The sequence below is a fragment of the Mustela nivalis genome (genome assembly GCF_964662115.1).
Source record: "Mustela nivalis genome assembly, chromosome: 13".
Lineage (NCBI taxonomy): Eukaryota > Metazoa > Chordata > Mammalia > Carnivora > Mustelidae > Mustela > Mustela nivalis.
Window position 1 is genome coordinate 42,087,881 of NC_139032.1, and position 23,276 is coordinate 42,111,156.

The 23,276-nt window shown below is 38.9% G+C and overlaps 1 protein-coding gene across 11 annotated transcripts in view; it reads left to right on the top strand.

Moving 5' to 3' along the window:
• The window catches only part of CCDC171 (coiled-coil domain containing 171), a 291,861-nt gene that overhangs the window by 221,464 nt on the left and 47,121 nt on the right, over positions 1-23,276 (top strand). For all 11 annotated transcript variants that reach the window (XM_082695056.1, XM_082695058.1, XM_082695061.1 and 8 more), the window contains one exon: positions 1,090-1,221. In XM_082695056.1, coding sequence (XP_082551182.1) covers positions 1,090-1,221 — 132 coding nt within the window. The remainder of the gene's footprint in view (positions 1-1,089; positions 1,222-23,276) is intronic.

Sequence of the window (23,276 nt, forward strand, 5' to 3'; positions counted from 1 at the left end):
CTTGACGGTTACTACTTCAGCAAAAACACTTTTGACCCTGTGGCTTTAAGCTGGTTGCATAATATTTATCCAATATATAGTAGCAAAGAGATACATTTTTAAAACAGTCAGGCATAAGGAAAGTTAGAAAATATACCTACATATGAAATCTACTATCGTTAAACTATATAATTAAAAATGAAAGCTCACCGATCTTAGGAAAACTAGGCTGTGAAAATCTTAAAGCTCTTACTGAGTTTGGAAATTAAAAATGAAAACAGATCTGTTTCTGAGCATTTTTCTTTTTATCTACGTGTAGTATATGGGGTATAGTTTCTCTTTTGTCCAGAAGGTGGCAGTGTAATATCAACTGCCTGTGATCCCTATACTGGCTAGAGAATTGGTATTTCTCCCGTATCTGTGATATGTTTGTATTGTTACCTTTATGAATACTTAAAATATAGTACAAATACCACTGCTTTTATTCGTTATCTTATTTAGAAGTTGCGTGACTGAGTTGGTTTATATGCATTTAATCGTTAAGACTCAAGTTTAGTCAGAAGGAAATGGGCAAATAAACCTCTGCTTGGTATATTTTTAAGTCTCCTTCTGTGTTGAGTCTGTTTGTTTTTATTCCAGGGTACATATTATTGAAGTTTTCTTTTCCAAGACTAGCACCTAATAACTATCTTGTCTAATATATCAGTTAATACCAGTTAAATGAAACATGTTATTAAGAAAGTGACAGTAATTAGGAGATCGCTGTTTGTTTTTGATTTTTGTGGATTTTTTTTTCCCTTCTTTCTTTTTTTCTTTTGAGGGTGGAACAGTGAAAAAATAATTCAAAACCTCTTGATCAGAAGAGCTCCAGTGACTCTTCTTCCCTCCCTCATTTCAAACAGGAGGATGCTTTTTCTTCTTAACATTCTCCCCCAGCACTCTGAATTAGAGATTTATTTGCAACGAAAAATCAATTAGTCCTAAATTTATTCATGGATTTCAGGTCCAGCGATCAATGCAAGTCCACTCAGTGGGCTCAAGGGGACCCAGTTCATCCCAGTTAATGTGTCTGAAGGGGAATTACCATTGATGCTGTTTTTTTCCCTTTAGGTCAGAGATCAGATCTCGCTGTCACGGACTGCGGCAAGCAGGAATGACTTCACCCTGCAGCTACCCAGACTGCACCTGGAGACCTTTGCGATGGAGGGGCTCAAGGGCGGGCCAGAGGTGGTAGCGTGCCAGGTTAGAGTCTAAATAACATTGTTTGCTCCTGAGACGTGTGGAAAAATAAATTGCACTAACTGGAGAGAATGAAAGCCTCCAAGTATTGTGAATAACCCAAAGGAGATGCAAATAATTTCTCTTAATTTTTCTTCCACCGTGGAACACTATTTCTCAAATAATTGTTTTTCTTTTTTTTTTCCTCTCACAGTCTTGAAATAGCCTATTAAATAATCCAGAAAAGTTATTATTATTTTTTTTTACCAAGGAAAAATACGTGTTTTACAGCTAAGTACAGTATGTAAAGAACATGCTTTCCTGTCAACAGAGGACAATAAGACACTAGGCTGTTATCTCTCTAAGCTCGTCTCAATTTGTAGCTCTTATTGTTTTAAAATAAATCACTTTCAGTAAAATTATCAGGAGAGATATTTGAAAATTTTCAATGTTAATTCCAGAGTAGAGCCAACATTTCTTATGTGGCAATGTAATGTAAGCAACTGTGGAACCAAACTGTCCTTGGCATTGAGGAGCATTTATTTACCCTTAATTTTTAGTTTTAACAGACAGTGTGATATGTGCAAACTGGGTTATTTCATTTATAAAACTCCCAAGTACCAAATTGTGAAACCCCAAGTAACTTTAAGATAAACTTAATAAAGAAAATCTTTTCAAAAATATACTCATTTTCAGATGCTACAGATTCTTTGTAATCGAGGCTCCTACTGGGTTATTGTGAGCATTTTTTTTTTTTCCCTTAGGGTTAAGACAGTTTTTTAATTGGACAAAATAAAATTCGATATGTGCTTTATTCACCTTTTAATGCCTAATGCCTTTATTAGAGAAACCTATCAACATCATGTAAACTGTAGGAAGCCTGATATTTCAAAAGAGCTTGTTCTGATTCAATAGCAGTCCAGATTTTTCAGTGTATCTAAAAGAGAAATATCTCCTAAAACTCAGTTTCTGTTTCACATTTTGAGGTTTAAAGTAAACTTCATCATTCTTTAGTTTATGATCCCGTGAAATTTTAATTTTGTACAAAATTAATGTCAGTGCAAGTGGGGCTATGTTAATTTTTTTCTATTTGCTCCATACCCTAATTTAATTTGTTATTAGTACCCAAATTAATGCTTTACAAAGAAAGAATACTCATTTCTCTCATTAGATTATCCACTAATGTATTTAAAATAAATATGTGATGTAAAACTCAGCATAAAATATTTTTATTTTCAGTTACAGGCTAGAATACTGTACTGTTATTTAGCACAAGATTAAGATGTACATTTTAAATTTGATTACCATTATTTATGAATTCATTGTAACCACAAATACAATGCAATCTGAGATTTTTCTAGTGACTGTAAAATAATCCTTTACTTGGTTATCTTGATTCAGAATCTCAGAGGGCTTAGTACTCGTCATAATTCACAAATAAAGACTTCCCCAAACCATGGATTTGGGTGATTTGGAAAGAGACTGATCCTCAGAATACCATATTTTGGCGGCAAAGCACGAGCTCTCTTTGGTCCTGATGTCAGTGAATAGCAAGAAGGAAATGGAGAGACGCCTATTTCAAACTGCTGTCTTTCCAAGTTCTAATAAAAATACTTCTGTGCATCTCTAATACCTAAACACTTGGGCACATTTTGCACTGACATGTTGTGATGTACACTGCAGGTTAGTTGTCCATATTGTACTTTAGTATTGCATGCAGAGAAGAACACATGATTTGGATCATAATATTTTTTTTACACAGACACACAGATGCAGACAGACACACAGACGCACGCACAGAATTGGTGATAGGCTTTGGAGTACTCAGAGAAGAAAGGCTCTGTAGTGTCAATGACCTTAATTTTAATAAGAACAGCTGCCATTTCAGTGAACATTTACTATGGAGGTTGTATCATGCTTAGTTCTTTATATACGTCATGTTTAACTTTCACAATGGACCTGTCCGAAATGGTGTTATATGTCACATGACAGATGGCATCGTTTCCATTTTATAACTGAAAAACAGCAACTACAACAGGGACCGCTCCTCAGATCAACAGCAAGTAAGTGCCAGGGCCCAGAGCTGAATTCAAGCAGAGCTGTGTTTGACTGCACAGCCTGAACTGGGAAAATCTGATACTAGAAGACAATCTAGACATGGTGTTAAATGGTAGCATACAGCCTTTGAGATGTATAGTGGGATTTTCCTTCCATCTGCAAAATGCACATTATGTCTCTGTGTAAGATGCCAGTCATGGTTTATGCTGTGTTGTGGACAAATTCACAGGTAAAAAATTTTGTTTCCATGTGACAGGCTAATGTTAGGGCACACTACTTTCCCCCTTTTTGCAATCTATAAATATGTATAGTTATGCTCAGTGGGACTCCGTATTTAGGAATTCAGTATTTGTTTCACTTTATAGTCTGTGCGCCTAAGTGGACTGTTTAGAGAGCACATGTCCTTTGATTATGTTGAGGAGAGGGTCGCTGTGTGGGACATGGCAGGGGATGACCATTTGGCCAACCCAGGCCACCATCATCTGGAGCCATGGGAGCTGCCACTGTCCGTCTTTCCCTGCATGGGAAGCTTGGTTACAGGTCTACCGCTGGATGGAGGAAAAACCATGAGCATGCGTGAAGGGGCGAAGAGAATCACCCTTTTTCTCCAGACCTGGAAGCCCAGGTGACTGGTGCACTCCTACAGCAGAAAACCCAGTTCAGAAAAATGTAGTCTCTGAGCTCTGCTAGTTTTTATCTTCAGTTCTCTCGGAAAAGCATAGTCTTACCAATTTCTTGGACTTGGAGGAGGACTGAACTAGGCAATGCATGTAAAATAGAGAACATAGTGCCTAGCAGGAAGAGAGGGCTGTTAGGACTGCACGCGTAATGGGGCCCTTGTCAAGATGAAGTTCGCAACAGAAGCTTGTTTTCATTACTTTTAAGGGTGTGTGTGTGTGTGTATTTTGAGGAATGGTTATTTAGGATGTTTTTCTCTGTATCTTTCCATTTGGTTCTTTTACTCTTCCTTGTTTACTGTTTCTTCCAAAGCTTTAAATAATTTTGATGAAGAGCCACATTAGTTCCCTATTTACTTCTTCATGTTACTTGATGTTCCCGTGAGGCCACGTCTCCAATGAAACACTTTGTCTAAGCTCCTTTGGCTGGTCTGGAACTATTATTACCTGTTCTTGTATCTCCCAAATATCACTTATTAGTCTACTAGGAAAAAATTAAAACACCTAGATTAGACAAGTTAGCTTTAGCTGAAAAGTCCAGTACAATGTGAACGCAGAGAACTTTTTTGCAAAAAATATTCATCCCACATTTTATAAAGGTAGTACCTGTTACTTGTTATCTTATACTTCGAGTTGTTTTTCCCCCAATGAGAAGGCTATGCGATGCATTTAATATCCGGCAGTTATTAGCAGGTATGTGATAAATGTTTGCGTCTCTACCCCCATTCAATAACACACAACAAAGAGCAGTATCAAGAGTTAACATGTGCTGAGTACTTTTGCTGTACCAGTTACTTTGCTAAGCGCTTTACATTTACTATCTCCCCTCGTCCCCACAACAGCCACATGAATAAGTGCTCTGATTTTATCTGTTTTATAAAGGAAGGAGCTAAAGTTTATTGAGATTCAGTAAATTGCTAAAGATTACCTATCCAGTGAATAGGGTCCATTCAAGCCTTTAATCTTGCCTTTCTGTCTTTTGTAAACCATGGTTTGTGTGCGTGTGTGTGCGTGTGTGCACGCTTTAAGATGGTCAAGAGGGGCAAAGGTAGGGGATGTCTGTAGAATACAGTTTCTTTGGTGAGGACATAGTGGAGAGAACAGAAATCCAGAAGAAGCCTAACTGGGCAAGTTACTTACATTGGGTACTTCAGCCTCTTCATCTGTGACACGGAGATCACGGAAGTCTGCAAATCATCATGTCACTGGGATGATTCAATGAGTCAACACATCTAAAGTTCTCTGAGGGACAGGACGTTGTAAACACTTGGCGTCTGTTAGCTGTTCATGGACAGGAACTCCTCGCTGTTTTGTTCACTGTGGCATGATTTCTTTTTTGGATAAAAAATAAGTGGAATGGTTGTATCTAAGGTTATGCCCCTTCTCAGGCTTTGATACACATTCCCCACTTTTCCCTGGAAAAGACTTCCAGGTTACCCGAAGTGACTGACTTCTCTTAGTCCTTTAGTTTCCTCCTTAAAGTATGGGTCTTTATTTTCCATTACTAAGGGGAAGTGTTACCTTCTTACAGTTTAGATCTTCCCTTTCAGATGGCCATTCTTAGTCGGTTCTTAATTTACAGAGTTCAGTCCAAGAGTCTCCATGGGGAGGTAGAGGGGGCATATTGTGTGACTGCTGTTTGTTTCGCAGATACTGTTTTTCATTTATTTCTGGGTGCATAATGCTGCTTTGAATGTTGGAGGTTATTAGAAATCTGACCTTTTTTGGTAAGTGGGATCATTTTAGTAATAAGGTATCAAAAAGGTTTGGAGGTTTATCTAAAGTTGTATCTACGAGAGTTTGTGCGACTCTCTTTAAATTCAAATCAAAACATCTTTTAAGTTAAAAAACATAAAATGATTTTAAACTTTAGGTTGTGGGATCAAATAGAATGTTGAAATGCTACCTTCTTCAAAGGTTAGAAGGTACTGTCCAGAGAAGAGAAGAGCTGTTTGTTAGGGAAAGACAATTAACTGGAAAAATCATATAGTTCATCTGAGAATAAATGCATTATGATGAAAAGTGCCACCTTCCTTCTCACCTGTCTGCTTGAGGGCTGTAGTCCATAGTTCCACAGAATATAAATTGTGCCAACGAAACCTTTGAATAACCTAGGTTTGAGGCCTAACTTGCAGATGAATGTAAAAATTAGTGTCTGCTTTTTCTGTTGATACCAGGGAGAGTAAATGGCATTTTCTGAGGTAGTTGTAAGAATACTGTCTGAGGTGAGTTGTCAGAATAACATTTTTGTTATTTTCTACGGAAAAGTTTAGAATTCTAGTGGTGCCAGGGTGGCTCAGTCAGTTAAGCATCTGACTCTTGATTTCAGCTGACGTCATGATGTCAGGGTTGTGAGATCAAGCCTTGCATCAGGCTCTGCCTTGGGCTTGGAGCCTGCTTAAGACTCTTCCTCTTCCTCTCTCTCAAAAAAAAAAAAAAAAAATTAGAATTTTACTCTAAAGTTTGAATAATGTGCCAGTAGACATTAAATTTCTTCAAAATCTCCTGGTAGAACTGTAAGCAATGCTAAGTGAGAAAAAATAGAATGTTAAGATGTTCATGTGTACAGAGGACTCATTTTTTAAGGTTGTGTTACAAATTGGGATAACAATTATTAAATAATTAAGTAATTGGATTTAAATATTGGTTGTAGTCATTGTGAATTAAGCCTCGAGGTCCTTGATCTGTATCTTTTAAGATTTTCATTCTTGATGACCAGGATAATGTAGTAGTATGTCCATCATTATTAGAGCAGTTTGCTATCATCACTTGTCTTCTGACCCCCCCCCCCCCTTCCTCCTTGCTTTCCTTCTTCTGCATCTTTGATGTGCACTTAGCTTTGGGGGCTGTAAGGGTGGTAGTTGTGTGGGGGAGGGGAATGCATCAATCAGAATTCTAGGGCAGATTCGATGTATGCTTTGTTTGTTTTTTTGGTCCATATATTTTACCAGGTGATATACACTACCATTCTTTTCTTTGTCTTTATACTTTGTTTTTAAAGATGTATTCTAAAAATAGGTATTTTTTTTAAAGAATTTTTTTTTAAAGATTTTATTTATTTATTTGACAGAGAGAAATCACAAGTAGATGGAGAGGCAGGCAGAGAGAGAGGGAAGCAGGCTCCCTGCTGAGCAGAGAACCCGATGCGGGACTCGATCCCAGGACCCTGAGATCATGACCTGAGCAGAAGGCAGCGGCTTAACCCACTGAGCCACCCAGGCGCCCCAGTATTTTTTTTAAACTGTTATTGTTAAAACACAGTCTTGGGCACTAATAGCTAAGATTTCTAAAATAAATGTCTATAAAAGGAGTTATAGGGGTGCCTGGGTAGCTTAGATGGTTAAGCATCCAACTTGATTTCCACTCAGGTCATGATCTCGGGGTTGTGGGATCGAGCTCCATATCAGCCTTTGGCCTCAGTGGGGAGTCTGCTTGAGAACTAGCTCTCCCCCTCTCCTCTGCCCCCCTTCCCACTCTCCCCCCAAAAGCTAGGAGTTATAGAAACTTCTTTTAAAAATATTTAGCAGATGAGACATTTTACATCTTCCATCATGGATTTTTTTTTTTTTTTTTTTTTGGGGGGTTGGTGGTAGTCTGAAACCACGGAAATTTTTTGGTCATTGTTGGGACTTTTATCATTGCCTTTGCCTTTTGAAAATGATGGGATGACAGATGAGGACAAGGAAATGCATAAAGCTTCTGCTACAGAGAATCTCATACTGAGGAATCTTGTAACTCCTTACTCCTTAACTCAGCTGAAAATATTCATGAATTAGTCCTTCTGGGCCTGATCTGGTATCAGTGATCTGAACTGATGCTAAGTAAAATCTGATTCTTTACAAACTCAGCAGGATTCATGAAGTCTTTTTTCCAGTTTTGTTTTTAATCATTTCTTCCCTGTTTATTATAAGGAAGAATAATTAGGAAGAGATAAAATCATAGGGGAGTCAGTATGCCAGAAGTCAGAAGAGGCAGCTTTATTGGAAAGTAATAGAGCTGGCCATTGGACAGATGGAGCCCTTCCCCCATAGATACAAATTGCACAGGTAGCTGGAATTGTCATTATTTTATCCGATGTGTTTTTTGCAAGGAATGCACTGTTGTCCTTTCTTGTGAAGGACGAATAGGCTGGAAGTGCTCCTGGCATTCCAGGCTAGAATCACTATTTTCTGTGAGCTCTCGGCCCTCAGCTCTTCTCAGCGTCAGCTTCTCTCCTGTGACACAGAGGTGATGACACCGGCCCCGCTGCGTCCTGGGGCAGTCCAGAAGGTCACAGGACGTCCTTGAAAGAAGTGTGAAGATTAAACCGCACTAATAGATATTTACAAAACTGTTTTCCTTTGAATATTTGGCCTATAATGTTCCTTGATCAGGTGTTCGCTCGCTTAGGTTTCAACTTCTGGTGGAGATTTTTGTCCTTCTAAAAACAAGCAAGGCAATCAGATCACAGGGAAGCTGGCAACCATGAGCCCGCAGTTTCTGTCCGTCCTTGAGTTTGCTGGAAACAGCATGTTGATCAGAATGGGAATTACTTAACGGGAAGTAATGGGAATTACTTTCTCTCTTTGGAAGAGAGAAAAAAATTCTGTTTGCGTGGAAAGAGGCGAGCAGCGTCCTGTTAGAGAAAGCCTATGCGGAGAGTCAGGACGCCGGGATTGAAGCCCGGACTGTACGTTCCGCGTGGAGCCCCCACTTCCTGCGCAGACGCTCTTCGCTCGGAGGGTGGTGGGGAGCGCAGTTGGCATGACGCGCATGCGCGGGGCTTTTTCCGCTGTAAAATGCTGTCAGTATCGCGTGTGTCGGACTGAACTGCAGACGGGCCCGGGGGCAGGACGAGGGACTTAGGTACATCCAGGAATGTTTTAGTGTGTCAGCTCTTGGAGGTTTTTGTCCGAAGATTTGTTCAATGCAACGTTCACTCTAGTAACCGAGCACAGTGTTCACAATTTTAGTGTTCCCTCGCATTTCAGTAGAAAGCCATGGTGAGCACTTTGAATGTACTCCTATTCGAATAATTATTATACAAAGTAATTAAGGAATTACTAGTGTTTTCATATTTTTTTGAACTCTGTGGCGTTTATTAACACCATTTTTTTTTTTTTTTAAAGAGGGGCTTCGAATCCCATCTCTGAAATGGTGACAGTAGAAAATACTGTGAAATGTTTCAGACACATTAGTCAAAAACAAACAGAACCACCAAACATGAAAGTACAGAGGGGTTTTTTGTTTTTTGTTTTTTGTTTTTTGTTTTTTTTTTTGGCTACAACGTTGAGCTACAACATTAGCTCAAGGCAGAAAAGCTGCAAAGTGATATGAACATAATTTCTTTGTCATTAATGTTAAGAGGCAAAGACTGAATCCCAAACCTGACCCTTCCTCTATCTTTCTTTTCTCATTTTTGCAGCATATTTAAGTATAACCTCACTAGATAATGCCTCTTACTACTTATTATTGAGAGACCGAAGCCTGTGAGCACTTGAACTTTCAAGTACTGCCACAGAACTGCTCTTCATTTTAGCTACTTGGACAAAAAACAGTGTTTGATGGACTGACTAGGTGAAGACCTGGAAAAGGAAGGGTTATCTACAAATTGAGTGAGTTTATTATGGCTTAGTGATTTGCTGATTGATTTCATTTGCTGTCAGTTGAGGCTCTCTTAATGTCAGTTTTCTTTGCATAATGCCTCGAAATAAAGACTGATGAAGTTCTTCAGATTGATGCCGCTTATATAAACTGACCCTGATTTGCCCTATTTTACATGACAATTTAAATGACGGCACTTAGAGGAAAATACAGCAATGAATATGCAACTTAAGGATTAAGGGAAATGCAGTGAATCATTCAGTCTAAAACTAGGTACAAAAGTAATTTCTGGTAATAATTCCACAGATGCCTTAAGTTTTATTAAACAGACTGTTATTACTTTGAAGTGTGTGTATGTGTGTGTGAGAGAGAGAGAGAGAAAAGAAATGGGGGTGGGTGTTGAATTGAAAAAGAACTGAAAGTGATCCTAAATCTTTTCAAATTACGGTAAATCTTCCTCTCCCCACTTATTTAAACTTGGAGTTAATCAGAATCACAGTGTAAAAAATGTTTTATTTGAGGTTGCATAAATGCTGTAATTTAAGTAACCAATGAAATGTAGGGTGAGTAATTTTGAAGCTTTTAAATGCTTTTTGTCGGTTTCAGAACCTTCTAGTAATAGCAGATGTAGCTTCCATCCTCCTCCCATTCCCCCAAATGGCCACAAGTCTCAACATACAGGCTAAAAAGAGGCCTAACTTTCAGGCGGCAGACTAACTTAAGAAGTAACCCAATGAGGAAAACATGAAATGCTGACATTTTCACTCCTTTTCTGAGTGAGGGCTCTTTAACTCACACTTTCCCCTTTTCTCTGGGGAGTAGATGATACCATTTCACTGTTATAGGGCACTGTTTTATTTAGAGTATGGTTTATAGTTCATATTAGCTAATGTGAACCTGACTTGGTGTAACTTCATGAAGATCGGAAGGAGGACACAGTGGCGCCTGAGTAGCCCCGTCAGGTGACCATCTGACTCTCCATCTTAGCTCAGGTCTTGATCTCAGGGTTGTGAGTTCAAGTCCCACATTGGGCTCCATGCTGGGTGTGGAGCCTACTTTTGAAAAAAAAAAAGAAAAGGAGGACCTAGAAAACAAGTCTATGAAGGGGGTTCTGCTTGTGGGGTGGGGGCTTCGCAAACTGACACTGAGGCCTAAATGGAATCTGTGACATATTTAAAAGAGGCACATGTTCTATATTTGTGAATGAGGCTTAAGATGGCCATCGGGCCTTCGATATTTGGTCGACTGTTACCTGATGGAATGGTTTGCCCACAAAATTTAAAGTCTAAAAGAAGAAACTCTATGTTTTCAATCTTTCTAAAATTTAGAAGGAAATTATGATGAAATGAAAACATGTATATGTGTAACTTTGTACATGTATTAAGTTATAGGACAAAATAGGAAAAAAATAATCTTTATGAGGTATTTATTAGCACACTGTCTTATGCAAAGCTGCCAAAAGATAGCAGGCATTAATATTGCTATTATTATCATTATTAGTTTTTTTAGAGAGAAAAAACATGTACGCTCATGAGCAGGGAGCAGTGGTGGGGGGCAGTGGAGAGGGGTAGAGGAAGAGGGAGAGAGAGAATCTGAAGCAGTCTCCATTCCCAATACGGAGCCCAACATGAGTCTCTATCTCACTACTCCGAGATGAAATCAAGAGTCAGACGCTTAACTGACTGAGCCACCCAGGCACGCCAGTCATGATTATTATTATCAAGACACTATGTGTGAGTTGAGAGATGTTACAATTCTTCATCAAGTGAAAAGGAATTCTTTGAAAGTTTTGCATTTCTCATGTTCTTACCAAATTTATAATTACTGCAAATTAAGAGGTTAGGTGATTTCTTGTTAGCATTAAGCTGCAGATAAAACAATGACTGATAAAAGGTAAATTCAGGGTCTATTACAGATATTTTCCTTATTATGTCTTCGTGGTCAGCAGATCTTGAATGTTAACATCCATGACTAAGAGACAAATGATCACAGGTAAAACCTTAGTGAAAGAATTTGTTAATACAAATACAGAAGTTACCAGTTTATTAATATGAACATGAATGTCCACTTAGATTGCACTTAAAACACTGTACAAGATAGTCATGTCCATCACATTTCTCTGATTATAGATTCATAGCAATCTGAATAATTACTTAAACATAAATCTTAAATCTTTAGATTTGCTAAGTGACAGTTTAAAAAAATTTATATATAAACTAACAATACAAGCTAGAAATCTTTTGAAAAATCGCTCTCTGGCACATCAAATTTTATACACATGTGTATATATAGATCACTTTTGTTATCAAAAACATGGCACATGCAATAATATTCATTATAAGTATTTCATTATACTGAACACACCCAAGTTTCTTAAATTTTTTTTATTTATTTAAATTCAGTTAATCAGCATATAGTGTATTATTATTTTTTAAAAAGATTTACTTATTTATTTTAGAGAGAGAGGGAGCATGCCCCCCTTCCCCTGCTCTCGCTCTCAAAAAGTTTTTGATTTGATCTTGACATCCTGCCTTAATTTTTGCATGGTTGTAATAATTGGCAGGTTAGCTGGAAACTACGTGTGTGTGTGTGTACATGCCTGTGTTGATTTCTGGCTCCGTTGTAACTAGCAGAATATTGTGTCCGAATTTTACAATAAATTTAACAATAAATCGTTAAATAATTTATTAGAAGCATTGTGCTTGTCATATCTATGTACTCCAGTGAAATCATGACCGTATGAAAGTAAGTAGGGATAGCAACAATCCCAGATGATACATTTGTTGTTGTTTTTTTAATAACATGCAAGTAGTTTGTCATCCTTCAGGCCCACAACTCCAGTCTGAAACTCTGAGTTCCACCACTAAAGCCTGGAGACTGGAAGGTAAAAGCCCTGACCTGACCTAGTCTTGTGTGGACTCATGAGAAGAACTGACAGGAGGCCCTGGACAGTCTCGGTTTCTCCCCCTTGGTGGGATTACTCCAGTGTTTTGCTGTAGAATGGAGTTGATTAGCAGGCGCTGGCCTAGATTCTGAGTTCGGGGCTCCTTCACATGTGGTCTATGCCCCATATTTCCCAAATCCCCAAACTCCCGAGCTCCAAAATACATCTGGTTCCAAGTTTTCAAATAAGGAATTATGGGAACCATACCAACATTGTGAAACAGATTCCACTCAAATAATGTGTATTATCGCTACAATGTAAGCTTTTTGTTTTTCTTATAATGAAGCACATTCAGCCTGTGGAATGGTTTTGGGATTTTTGTTTTGTTCTTTGAGGATAGTTGACACACAATGTTACATTAGTTTCAGGTGCAGGATTTAGTGTTTTGACAAGTTTACGCATTAAACTGTGCTCACCACAGAGTAGCTACCATCCCTCAATCTGGAGTGGTGTTCTTGGGTGAAATTTAAATTTAATTTAACTATTCTCTCTTGTTGTTTACTTGAGGTCATACAGGAATGGCAAAGTAGTTTGTGCCACCTGGAAAACTCAAAGGGACTTCAGTTCTTGTATGCAAATCAGATATGACTCTAATAGACTCTATCTTGCTCATGTCTAATACCTGTTTGCAAACTATACATGCATCTCTGTTCCATGGGATTAGGAATCCCCTGGGACCTTCTCTTTGGGCCCCTCCCACTTTATTCCTGAAAGCATAAGGGATGAAATTCCTCGTCACATGACCTACCTATTCCTTTCACCTCTGACCATCTGTCCCCTACTGGATAAGGTAATGTAGAATCTTCAAGGGTCTGGAGGGGTCAGCTGTCCTTGTATCCAGGCAGTTGCTCTAGGTGAAGAGGGCAATGTCTGGGAGTCCGAGGACCTGGTTGTTTATAGCTCCAGTTTCTGGTAATCTACAGGAGGCTTAGGAACCAGAATGCTGTTTGGTTCAGTTTTCCACTTACACTAGAGGAGAAATAAAAATGTCATTTGAGCGTATTTAGAGATCAGTGTAAACTAAGAAATTTGTTTGAGAAAAATAAAATGGCCAGCTTCTTGGTCATATACATTGGATATGGCTAATACCATTCAACCATGTACTGAGCACCTGTCAAGTTCAAGGCATTGTGCTGTGTTCTGGGATGCCAAGGGGACTTAAAAATCTTTTGGGGGAATGTAGAATTTAAGAGTGACATGAGATGGAAACATGATTGCTGTAGGAGAGGCTTAAATAAAGTACCATAACCTGGCCTTCAGAGATGCGTGAAATTTATTCTTCCAAATTAGGAGAGGATTAAGGGAGGTTTCATAGAGAAGATGGCATTTGGGGGGTGGGGCCTTGAAGGTTATGTAGCTAAAAATATCTTTTCCTATAAAATGCCTTTGTTAGGGGGCACCTGGGTGGCTCAGATGGTTAAGCATCTGCCTTCAGCTCAGGTCATGATGTCCAGGTCCTGGGATCGAGTCCTGTGTCTGTCGTCCTGCTCAGCAGGGAGTCTGCTTCTTCCTTTCCCTCCCCTCTACTCCTTCCCCTGCTTATGTTCTCTCTGTCTCTCAAATGAATAAACAATATATATATATATTATATATTATATAATATATATATATAAACAATATATATATATATAAATATATATATTTATATATATATTGTTATATGCTTTTGTTGGGAAATACAGTAGGGAAAACCTGGAGTGTGAATCCCAGCCACTAGATAGTGTGGCAGGAGTGAAATCTGTGGGACGGCCTCATCTTGATCTCATGACTGGTAGTTATATTTTTGAAAGATTTATTTATTTGCATTAGAGAGAGAGAGAGAGAGAGAGAAGCAAGCAAGTGGGGTGTGGGGTGAGAAAGTCAGAGAAAGAGAGAGAGAGGGAGAGAATCCCCAACCAGACTCCCCACTGAGCATGAAGCCCAACTCAGGGCTCCATCCTAGGGCCCCGGGATCATGACCTGAGCCAAAATCAGGAGTGGGATGCTTAACCAGCCGCGCCACGCAGGTGCCCCTCATGATCGGTAATATTCTTTTCAGCTACTGAAGTTCTGCAATACTTTGAATAAGTTATGGTCTCTGTAGGTTTTCATGGAAATCTTATTATTTGTTCCTTTGTAATGTACAGAAAGTGAATTCATGCCTTTAGTCGAATACCAGGAAGTGCCTTAGAACCAATTTTTCCTTAAAGCAATGTAACGATAATTTCTTTCTGGAGATAGAGTTTAACATACTTCACTGAATTTTGGTATCGAGTAGAGATTGTAGGGATTATTGAAGTATTTGATAAACTCGACTGAAGCATGTAGATTTTCAAACCATATCTGATATATCAGAATCAGAATGGAATCGTGGTAATAAAAGAATTAGCTCTAAATAAAGGCCTAAGGTATTTTCTTTCTTTTTCTCTTGACTAATTTGCCTTTCTTTGGGTATATTGAATTTTTTTTCGTATTGAATTTAATTAAACCACAAACAAGTGCATCAAATTCTTATAATTCCAGTGAAATGGCTTTTTAGCACCTCTGTGCAAATTAACGTAAAGATACCAACTATAGGTGTCCTTTGCCGAGATTCATAATTAAGGCTGACAGTCTTATGTGAGAAGAGGAAAGATGAGGCATTCACTGTTGTGTGCCTATGTGTATGCATTTTCTCTGTATGTGGAAGGGTAGCTTAGATCAATTGCACTCTCTGGAAGTTGTTTGTTTTGAGATAATGGACTGAGCAGTTTTCTTTGGTCATGATCAACTAGCTCTCAGCCCTGTGAGCCACTTATTTCTGTAACTTTTCTCCTTGTATTAACACCACTCCTTTAAGGAAATTGACATACTGAATCCCCAAAAGAGTACAACATGGCTGTGTTTTTGCTATACTACCATATTTGATGAAAGCGGCTGGATCTTTGCAGGTTGCTTGTGAAACAGACAAATGGGAAGTGCTGGTTATCACTGCTCCGTCTCCCAAAAGTGTAAATCAGAAAGAGATTATTGAAATACAAAGTGCCCTTTGTTAAGCCCCAAATATCTTTTGAAGAAGATAAGTAGGCACTCTCAGTATGGTCCCCATTATTACTGAAATTGAGAGTCTCACACACTCTACAACGAAAAACCATGCTGATATTACATGTTGTTAATTGAATCAAGCTGGACGAGTATGTAGGGGACTTCTGCTCTGTACCCAGCCCTGTGCTTGACAGAAGGTTAGGTGACCGAGGAGGGTTGTGCAGTCAGAGAGGATTTACAAAACAGAACCTCAGAACACAAGAGGGATAAAACAAGCACTTACATGGGATCCCATTTGCCGGCAGTCTTCGGAAAGTGTAAAGGCAGGGAAAGAGTCTCAGTGCATCACTAGTCTTGTTTTATATTCTTCTCCTCCAATTTTTTTTTTTTTAAATAAGAAGAGCCATTTGGCTTTTGGGGGGAGATAATTTACTCGATTTATGTTTTATCTACTCAGTTTCAATATGAAATTTAAACATGTATTATTTCCCCAACTTAAATGTGCATCAGGATGTACCATTCCTCTCAATACACAGCTGAATGGCTGTACATTACCCTTAAAATAAGATTCAAACTTCTCGTCTTGCCCTTGGGCTGTTCATGATCTGGACCTTGCCTCTTTTCAACTATATGTTCTAACATTCTGTCTTTCAGTCCCTGAGTGTAGAGCAGTACTGACCTTTTTGCTGTAGCTTGAGCACACCGAGCATAGTCCCATTTCTGAGGCTTGGAGCGTATTGGTCCCTTTAATTGGCATGCCTTATGCCAAGTCTTCATGAGGTTTGCTCCTTCATTCATTCATGGCTTTACTTAAGTGTCAAATGGTGGAAGCCTTCTCTTGTCAGTAACCAAAGTAGCCACCCTCCTCTCTTCATACTTCACGGCCTTGACCCTGTTTAATTTTCTTTGATAGTAGGTGACCAAATATATTAGTCTATTACCTGTCTTTCACTAGAATGTAAGACCCATGAGTGCAGGGGAGGGTCTTTAACTGCTGCATCCTCAGCACCTAGAACATAGTTAAGTGCTTAGAAGTACTTGGTGAATACGTTAATGAATGAACCGAGATTTTCTCTATTGCGGCCTTTGTAAGAGGTAGAACTGTGTGTGTATTAAGGAGAACAGCAAGGAGTTTGGAGTTAGATGGACCTCTGATTCCCAGTTGTGCCACTTATTAGCAATGTGCTCTTAAGAAACTTAGTTATGGACTCTGAGCCTCAGTAGCTTTATGGGTAAATTGTGCTAAATAAGTCCTAAATTGCAAGTACAGGGTAAAGATTAGAGATTATACATTTTGCCACAGAAAACAAGACTGTGTTCAGATTTGTATATATATTGTTTAGGATAGCTAGAAAATGCCTTTCTTTTGGTTGAGGAATCTAAATCACCATCACACGTGTATCTATTACTTAAAATAAGGAGTGAATAGTAGTCCAAGTAACTCTGGTCTCTGAGGGCTGTAAGTGCATATAAACATTTCTGCGTGTCAGTGCCCGATGTTATGGTTTTGACATTTGGACAAAGCTAGGCTGCCTGCATCACAGCTCACACCGTCACAATTGATTCCAAAAATCTATCTGCACACTCATACCATACTGTCCTACCTCTATGTCAATAACATCTAAGCAGCCCAATAATCCCCATTATAAAACTACCAGTGATGTCAGCACACAGTAGGTGCTCAAGAATGGTAACTGTAATAAGTTATTTTTTTCCTGAAGGAGAGCTAAAGTCATGAGGTTAAGCTTCTTCACAGTTTCCTATGACTCACAATTCATTCTGTGTTATCCAATAACTAAACTACTCTCAATTTATCAATCTTTGTTAATAAACCCAGTGAAAGTTGTATAATTTAGCATATGTTGGACATTTGGTATGTTGCTTAAATTGTTAAGTCCTAAAGCAAGGTAATTTATTATTATTAATTATTATTACTATTATTATTCTTTTTATTTTTAAAGATTTTATTTATTTTTTTGACAGACAGAGATCACAAGTAGTCAGAGAGGCAGGCAGAGAGAGAGGAAGGGAAGCAGGTTCCCCACTGAGCAGAGAGCCTGATGCGGGGCTCAATCCCAGGACCCTGGGATCATGACCTAAGCAGAAGGCAGAGGCTTTAACCCACTGAGCCACCCAGGCACCCCTATTATTATTATTATTATTAACCTAGCAGTATCTTTTGAGAAACTCATTTCTTTTAGATTTTTTTTTTTTAACATTACTGTTCTTTTTTATGACTTCATGTCCATATGCAGGAATTTCCAGGAGAAACTTTTTTCTCAGTCCTTGATTATTTTGGTGATCTCTTTCCCATATTTGTGTAGGAAACCAATGTTCCTGCTTATCCCTCTGGTCTTTCTTTATGATAAACTTTAGCATAATAAAAGCAGTAATCACCATCAGGCTAGAAGCTGCATTTAGCTTCAAGATTGGCTTTGATTCTGTTCTGGTTGGAAATAACATATTTGAAAGAGAATTGTTCTTGTTCTTGGCACATTGAAGTTGTATATGCCATGGTTGAGTGGAGGCCAGCAGAAAGTTTAGAGTCTAAACACGATATAAAGAAAACATCACTTAAAAAAAAATCTGCTGCAGGAGTATTCTGCAACTCTGCTGAATATGGTTTCCCATGAGGCTCCTTCTCATACCTGAAAAGCTACTATATTTACATCCTTCAAAGTAGTGCCAGTAAAAATTTTGAGTGATGGCATAAGTCAGGTCCAGGGCCATTTCAAATGGCAAAAAGGGGGAAAATGAACTCTGATATTCTCTTTTTCCTTTATAAAATAACACCAATAAAAACATACCGGCATCTACACACTACAGCATCAAGTCAATTCATGCTATTTTGTCTTCAGTTGAACTTGATTAAGAAGGTTGTATATTTGCAACAAAATGTTTTCTTCTAATTTACAGTCCTTATCATTGTCACTGTCATTACTCTAAAGCATTCCGGTGTCTGTAGGTACATTGCAGTGAAATCAAGTTACACGTGTTTTTAACCGTGCCCTGTACTAAAGAAATAAAAGCACCTAATCTTAAGTGGTAGCAGGGACCCAGACCAGTCTCTAAAGGAAACATAGTAATTCTAGTACACAGGCAAAACCCCCTATGACATCTTGGGTCAAAAGTGGGCTGTCCGGGAATGGGAAAACATCTTGTATGAGAAATAGAGGGGGAAAAACTTGATTCGCCAAAATCCTAGTTTCTATGTAGAGAAAAGGTCATTTTTCTGCCAGGTAACTTCCCAGATATGACAAGATAAAAGCCTTCCCTAGTTGTAGCCAGTAAAATGGGAATTAAAAATAACTTCTTAGTTATATTTATATTCCTTCCATGCCTATGTTTACTGTGCATAGATCTCATAGAGAATGAGGATGTATGAGCCAGAAGAGCTCATTCTTTGTGGGTAGGATTTGAGGTATTTTGGTGGTTGGAAGTCTTCTAATGTCCATCACTGGTAACATCAGAGCCTCAAGTCAGGCAGCTGGGAGCTGTACAACACACTGCCATTTTACATATATGAGTCAATGAAACACACTAGAAGTTGTTTTTCCAAATTGTGTCATTTTCAAAATAACCTATTGTATGAATGATAGAAGATTTGCTTTAATTTGTAAGCTTAATTTAATTTTTTTCTCATTAAAATAATCTCATGGCCTTCTTTCAAATTACATTTTTCTAAAATCCAAAGAGGTTTTTGGGGGTAATGTAGATATTATGTGACATATTAGGACAGAATAGAGACTCATGAATTTGTTGCAAGTGTTTATTGAACCCATATTCTATAGATAGAATTAAAGGCTCAAGAAAATGTCATCTGAAGTTCCTTTACTTGAAATAAATATTTCCATTATGTAAGGAAAAACTGGTTGTCCCGAGTCAGTGTGATATAATAATTATTGAATTTGGGAACTTCAAGAATCCTGGTTTCACAGCAAAATTCAAGAGGGGCTTTGTTTTTATACCCTTTCTGTCAGGAGACGAGAGATCCTGGGTTGAATCGACAGTTAAATGAATGCTGTGATAGACTAGCTGTGTATTTTTGAAACTTGGAAAGCCTAGATTAATTCTGCTGCTCTTACTGAGAAATTTGGTATAATAGACAGCCCCAAACAAGCCAAATAAAACACTAAACCCCAAATTTAAAGCAACCTCAGAAACTTGCAACACATGGAAGGAGCCCTGGCTCTGGAATTGAACGGACGTGAATTTGAACCCCAGTGCCATTCTTTATTAGTGAGGAGACCTTGGGTAAGGTACTTAGCATCCCTGAACCTTGGTTTCCTAATCGTAGAGATAACGTGTCTCACGGAGTCCTGGCCAGAATTAGAAGAGTACATAAAGCTCACGCTGTGATGTTTGGCACATGGTCACTGCGGTTGCCAGCACTAGAGGCCAGGCAAGCCTTGCAGTGTGGGAACTACAAAGGAAGCAAGAACACCTTTGGGCCCAGATTGGAGCAAACCTAGACTTTATGGACTGTCCTCCATCCCAACTCATTTGGTGATTCCTGGTGGTAGGGAGGGTGGGAGCCTACCTCCCTAATTGGCCCCAATTTTAGGGCAGATGTGGGGTTGACTTCCAGTGGAGAAGAGAGCTGGGGACAGAGGCCCCTCAGATTGCCTTGATTCCTTTGGGGCCACAGCTGTACTCCGGCCCCAGAACAGCTGGCATTGCTGTGACAGGGAGCAAATGGACACAGGTGTCTGCCATCCTCTCAGGTTGTCTTGCTCACGTGACTCCATAAAGGAGTCTTTGGGAGTTATAGGCAAAGGACTGGTTAAGATATAAAAAGATGTAGTCCGAGACTTTGGCAGATAAGCAGATACCATTTAAAAGTTTTGGAAGCAGTTTTGTTCTTCTCTCATGTGTTTCTACAATATGTGTAGATATGTAATTAAATTTATGTATCTCCCCCATTTTAATTAAACAGGAGCAGACTATATATGTGCATAGGGACTTTGCTTCCCTTTGCTTTTTTTACCTTTTTATTTTGAAATAATTATAGATTCACAAGACGTTGCAAAAATAGTATCCTTCATCCGGTTTCCTCTAATGTTACATCCTACGTAACTTTAGTACACTATCAAAACTAGAAGATGGACATCAGTGTGTGTGTGTGTGTGTGTGTATGTGTGTGTGTGTGTGTAGAGTTCTTTGACTTTTTTTTTTTTAAAGATTTTATTTATTTATTTGACACAGAGAGAGAGAAAGCACAAGGAAGCCAAGCGGCAGGCAGAGGGAGAGGGAAGAGCAGGCTCTCCGCTGCCCATTGCAGGGCTCTCTCCCAGGACACTGGTATCATGACCTGAGCCGAAGGCAGACGCTTAACTGGCTGAGCTACCTAGGCACCCTGGGTTCTATGACATTTTATTGCAGATGTGTGTTTGTGTAGTCACCACCACACTCAAGATACATGACTGTGGCATTGCCACAAAGATCTCCATCAGCTAACCATTTTTCTAGACATTTCGCATGCCCCTCTGCCCCACCCCGAATCATTCCCTAACCCCTTGGAACCATTAAATGCTTTTTGTCTCTATAATTCTGTCAATGATAAATAAATGAAATCCTACAGGATGTGATCTTTTGAGATTGTCTTTTTTCCCCCACTCAGCATAATACCCTTGAGATCCATCCACATTGCCGTCGTCGTGTCTATCAATAGTTTGTTCCTTTATATTGTTACACCAGTAGCCATGGTATGGATGTTTCACAATTTGTTTGGAACAGTTTGTGAAGAACAGTTTGATTGTTTCCAGTTTTGGGCTATTTTTTTTTTCCAGTTTTGGGCTATTACCTATAAAGCTGTTATAAACATTCATGTACAGATTTTTGAATGAACAAAATTTTTAAAGATTTTATCTATTTATTTGTTATAGACAGACAGAGAGCACACAGACAGGGGGAGTGGCAGGCAGAGGGAGAAGCAGGCTCTCTACTGAACAGGGAGCCCGATGCGGGACTCCATCCCAGGACCCTGGGATCATGACCTGAGTGGAAGGCAGATGCTTAACTGACTGAGCCACCCAGATGTCCCTGAATAAATTTTTTTCTCTAGAAAAAAAGACCTAGGACTGTGGTTTCTGGGCCAAATTTAAGTGTATGCTTAATTTTTAAAGAAATTGCCTTGGGGCACCTGGGTGACTCAGTTGGTTGAGCGTCTGTCTTCGGCTTGGGTCATGATCCCAAAGTCCCGGGGATCAAGCCCTGCGTAGTGGGGAGTCTGCTTCCCCCTCTGTCCCTCAACCCTCTCTCTCTCTCTCTCTCAAATAAATAAATAAATCTTTTAAAAAAAATAAAGAAATTGTCAAACTGTTTTCTAGAGGGGCTGTACCATTTTTCATTCTTACCAGAATGTATGAGAATCATTTCTCTGCTTTTTCACCAGCTTTTTATGTTGTCACAATTTCTTCTTTTAGCCATTCTGGTAGGTGTAGAGTACTATCTCACTGTGGTTTTGTTTTTCCTTCCGTTCCCTAATGGCTCGTGATTTTGAAAATCTTTTAATGTGCTTATATGAGATTTGTATGTTTTCTTTGGTAAAATGTATCTTAGTGTTTCTTGCTCATTTTCTAATTGGATTGTTTGTCATTTTATTATTGAGTTTTGAAAGTTTTTTTAAAAAACATATTCTGAAATCAGTTCTTTATCAGATATGTGGTTTGCAAATGTTTACCCCTATTGTAGCTTTCTTTTAATCTTAGAAAAAGGATCTTTTGAGGGCAAAAGTTTTTAATTCTGGTGAATTTCAGTTTATTGATTTTTTTCTTTTATGGATTATGCTTTCAGTATCCCATCTAAGAACACTTCAAGCCCTAAGATGCCAAAGATTTTCTCCTATTTTTTTTTTCCTAGAAGTTTTACAGTTTTATATTTTACATTTAAGTCTGTGGTCAATTTTGAGTTAATTTTTATGTAAGGTGTGTGGTTGGGCTGTGATTACCAGAATGCTAATATGTCCCCCAAGACCCTTCTCCTGGTGTGCCCCTACCATGTAATTAATCTCTTCCTTTTGAGGGTGGGCAAGACCAGTAAATACAGGATCATTTTGGATGGGCCTGAACTAATCAGATGAGGCTTTTAAAAGAGGGTAAAGTGAGGGAGATCCTCTGTTGCTGGCCTGGAAGAAAGCAAACAGCAATGTTGAGAAAGGAGGGGTCCGTCCAGCAACAGCATGAGGCAGTCTTTAGGAACTGAGAGTACCCGTGACTGACAGCCAGCAAGCAAATGGAGACCTCCATTCTCCAGCCTTCAGGAAAGAAATTCTGCCACCAGCTTGAATAAGCTTGGAAAAGGACCTTGAATCTCAGATGAGTCTGTAGCTGCATTTGACCCTTAATTTCAGTGTGCTGAGGCCCTGAGCGGGGCACCCTGCTAACCCAGGCTAGATCTCTTTGGTATGGACTGGCGTATCACTTGGTTCGTTTTTTAGACACAGATGTTCCTATAAGGTGTGCTGAAGGAAAGGAGGGAGGATTTCACAGTGCAGAGGGGCTGGGAGGGGTATCCTTGCTGGTTTATTTACTTCTTGTGCGTTTCAATATGAGCTGTTCAATGTGGCCCGTCTGCTTAAGTGAATTTACGGATTAAAATATTTTACATGGTGTAATCTTTACAATAGTTTGCAGTGAGTTAAAAGGTAGTCTTTAAAATCTTCTATATAAGGTTGTTCTTTTCCTGTGATAAAGTGCTTCAAAGTACTCTTGAACTTAGTATGAATTATGCAATTTTCTTTAACAAAAAGAGAAGGATTCCAAGTCTGTAGTTGGACCTTCTCTTTGATGGCAAGGGGCTGTCAAGAGCATTTT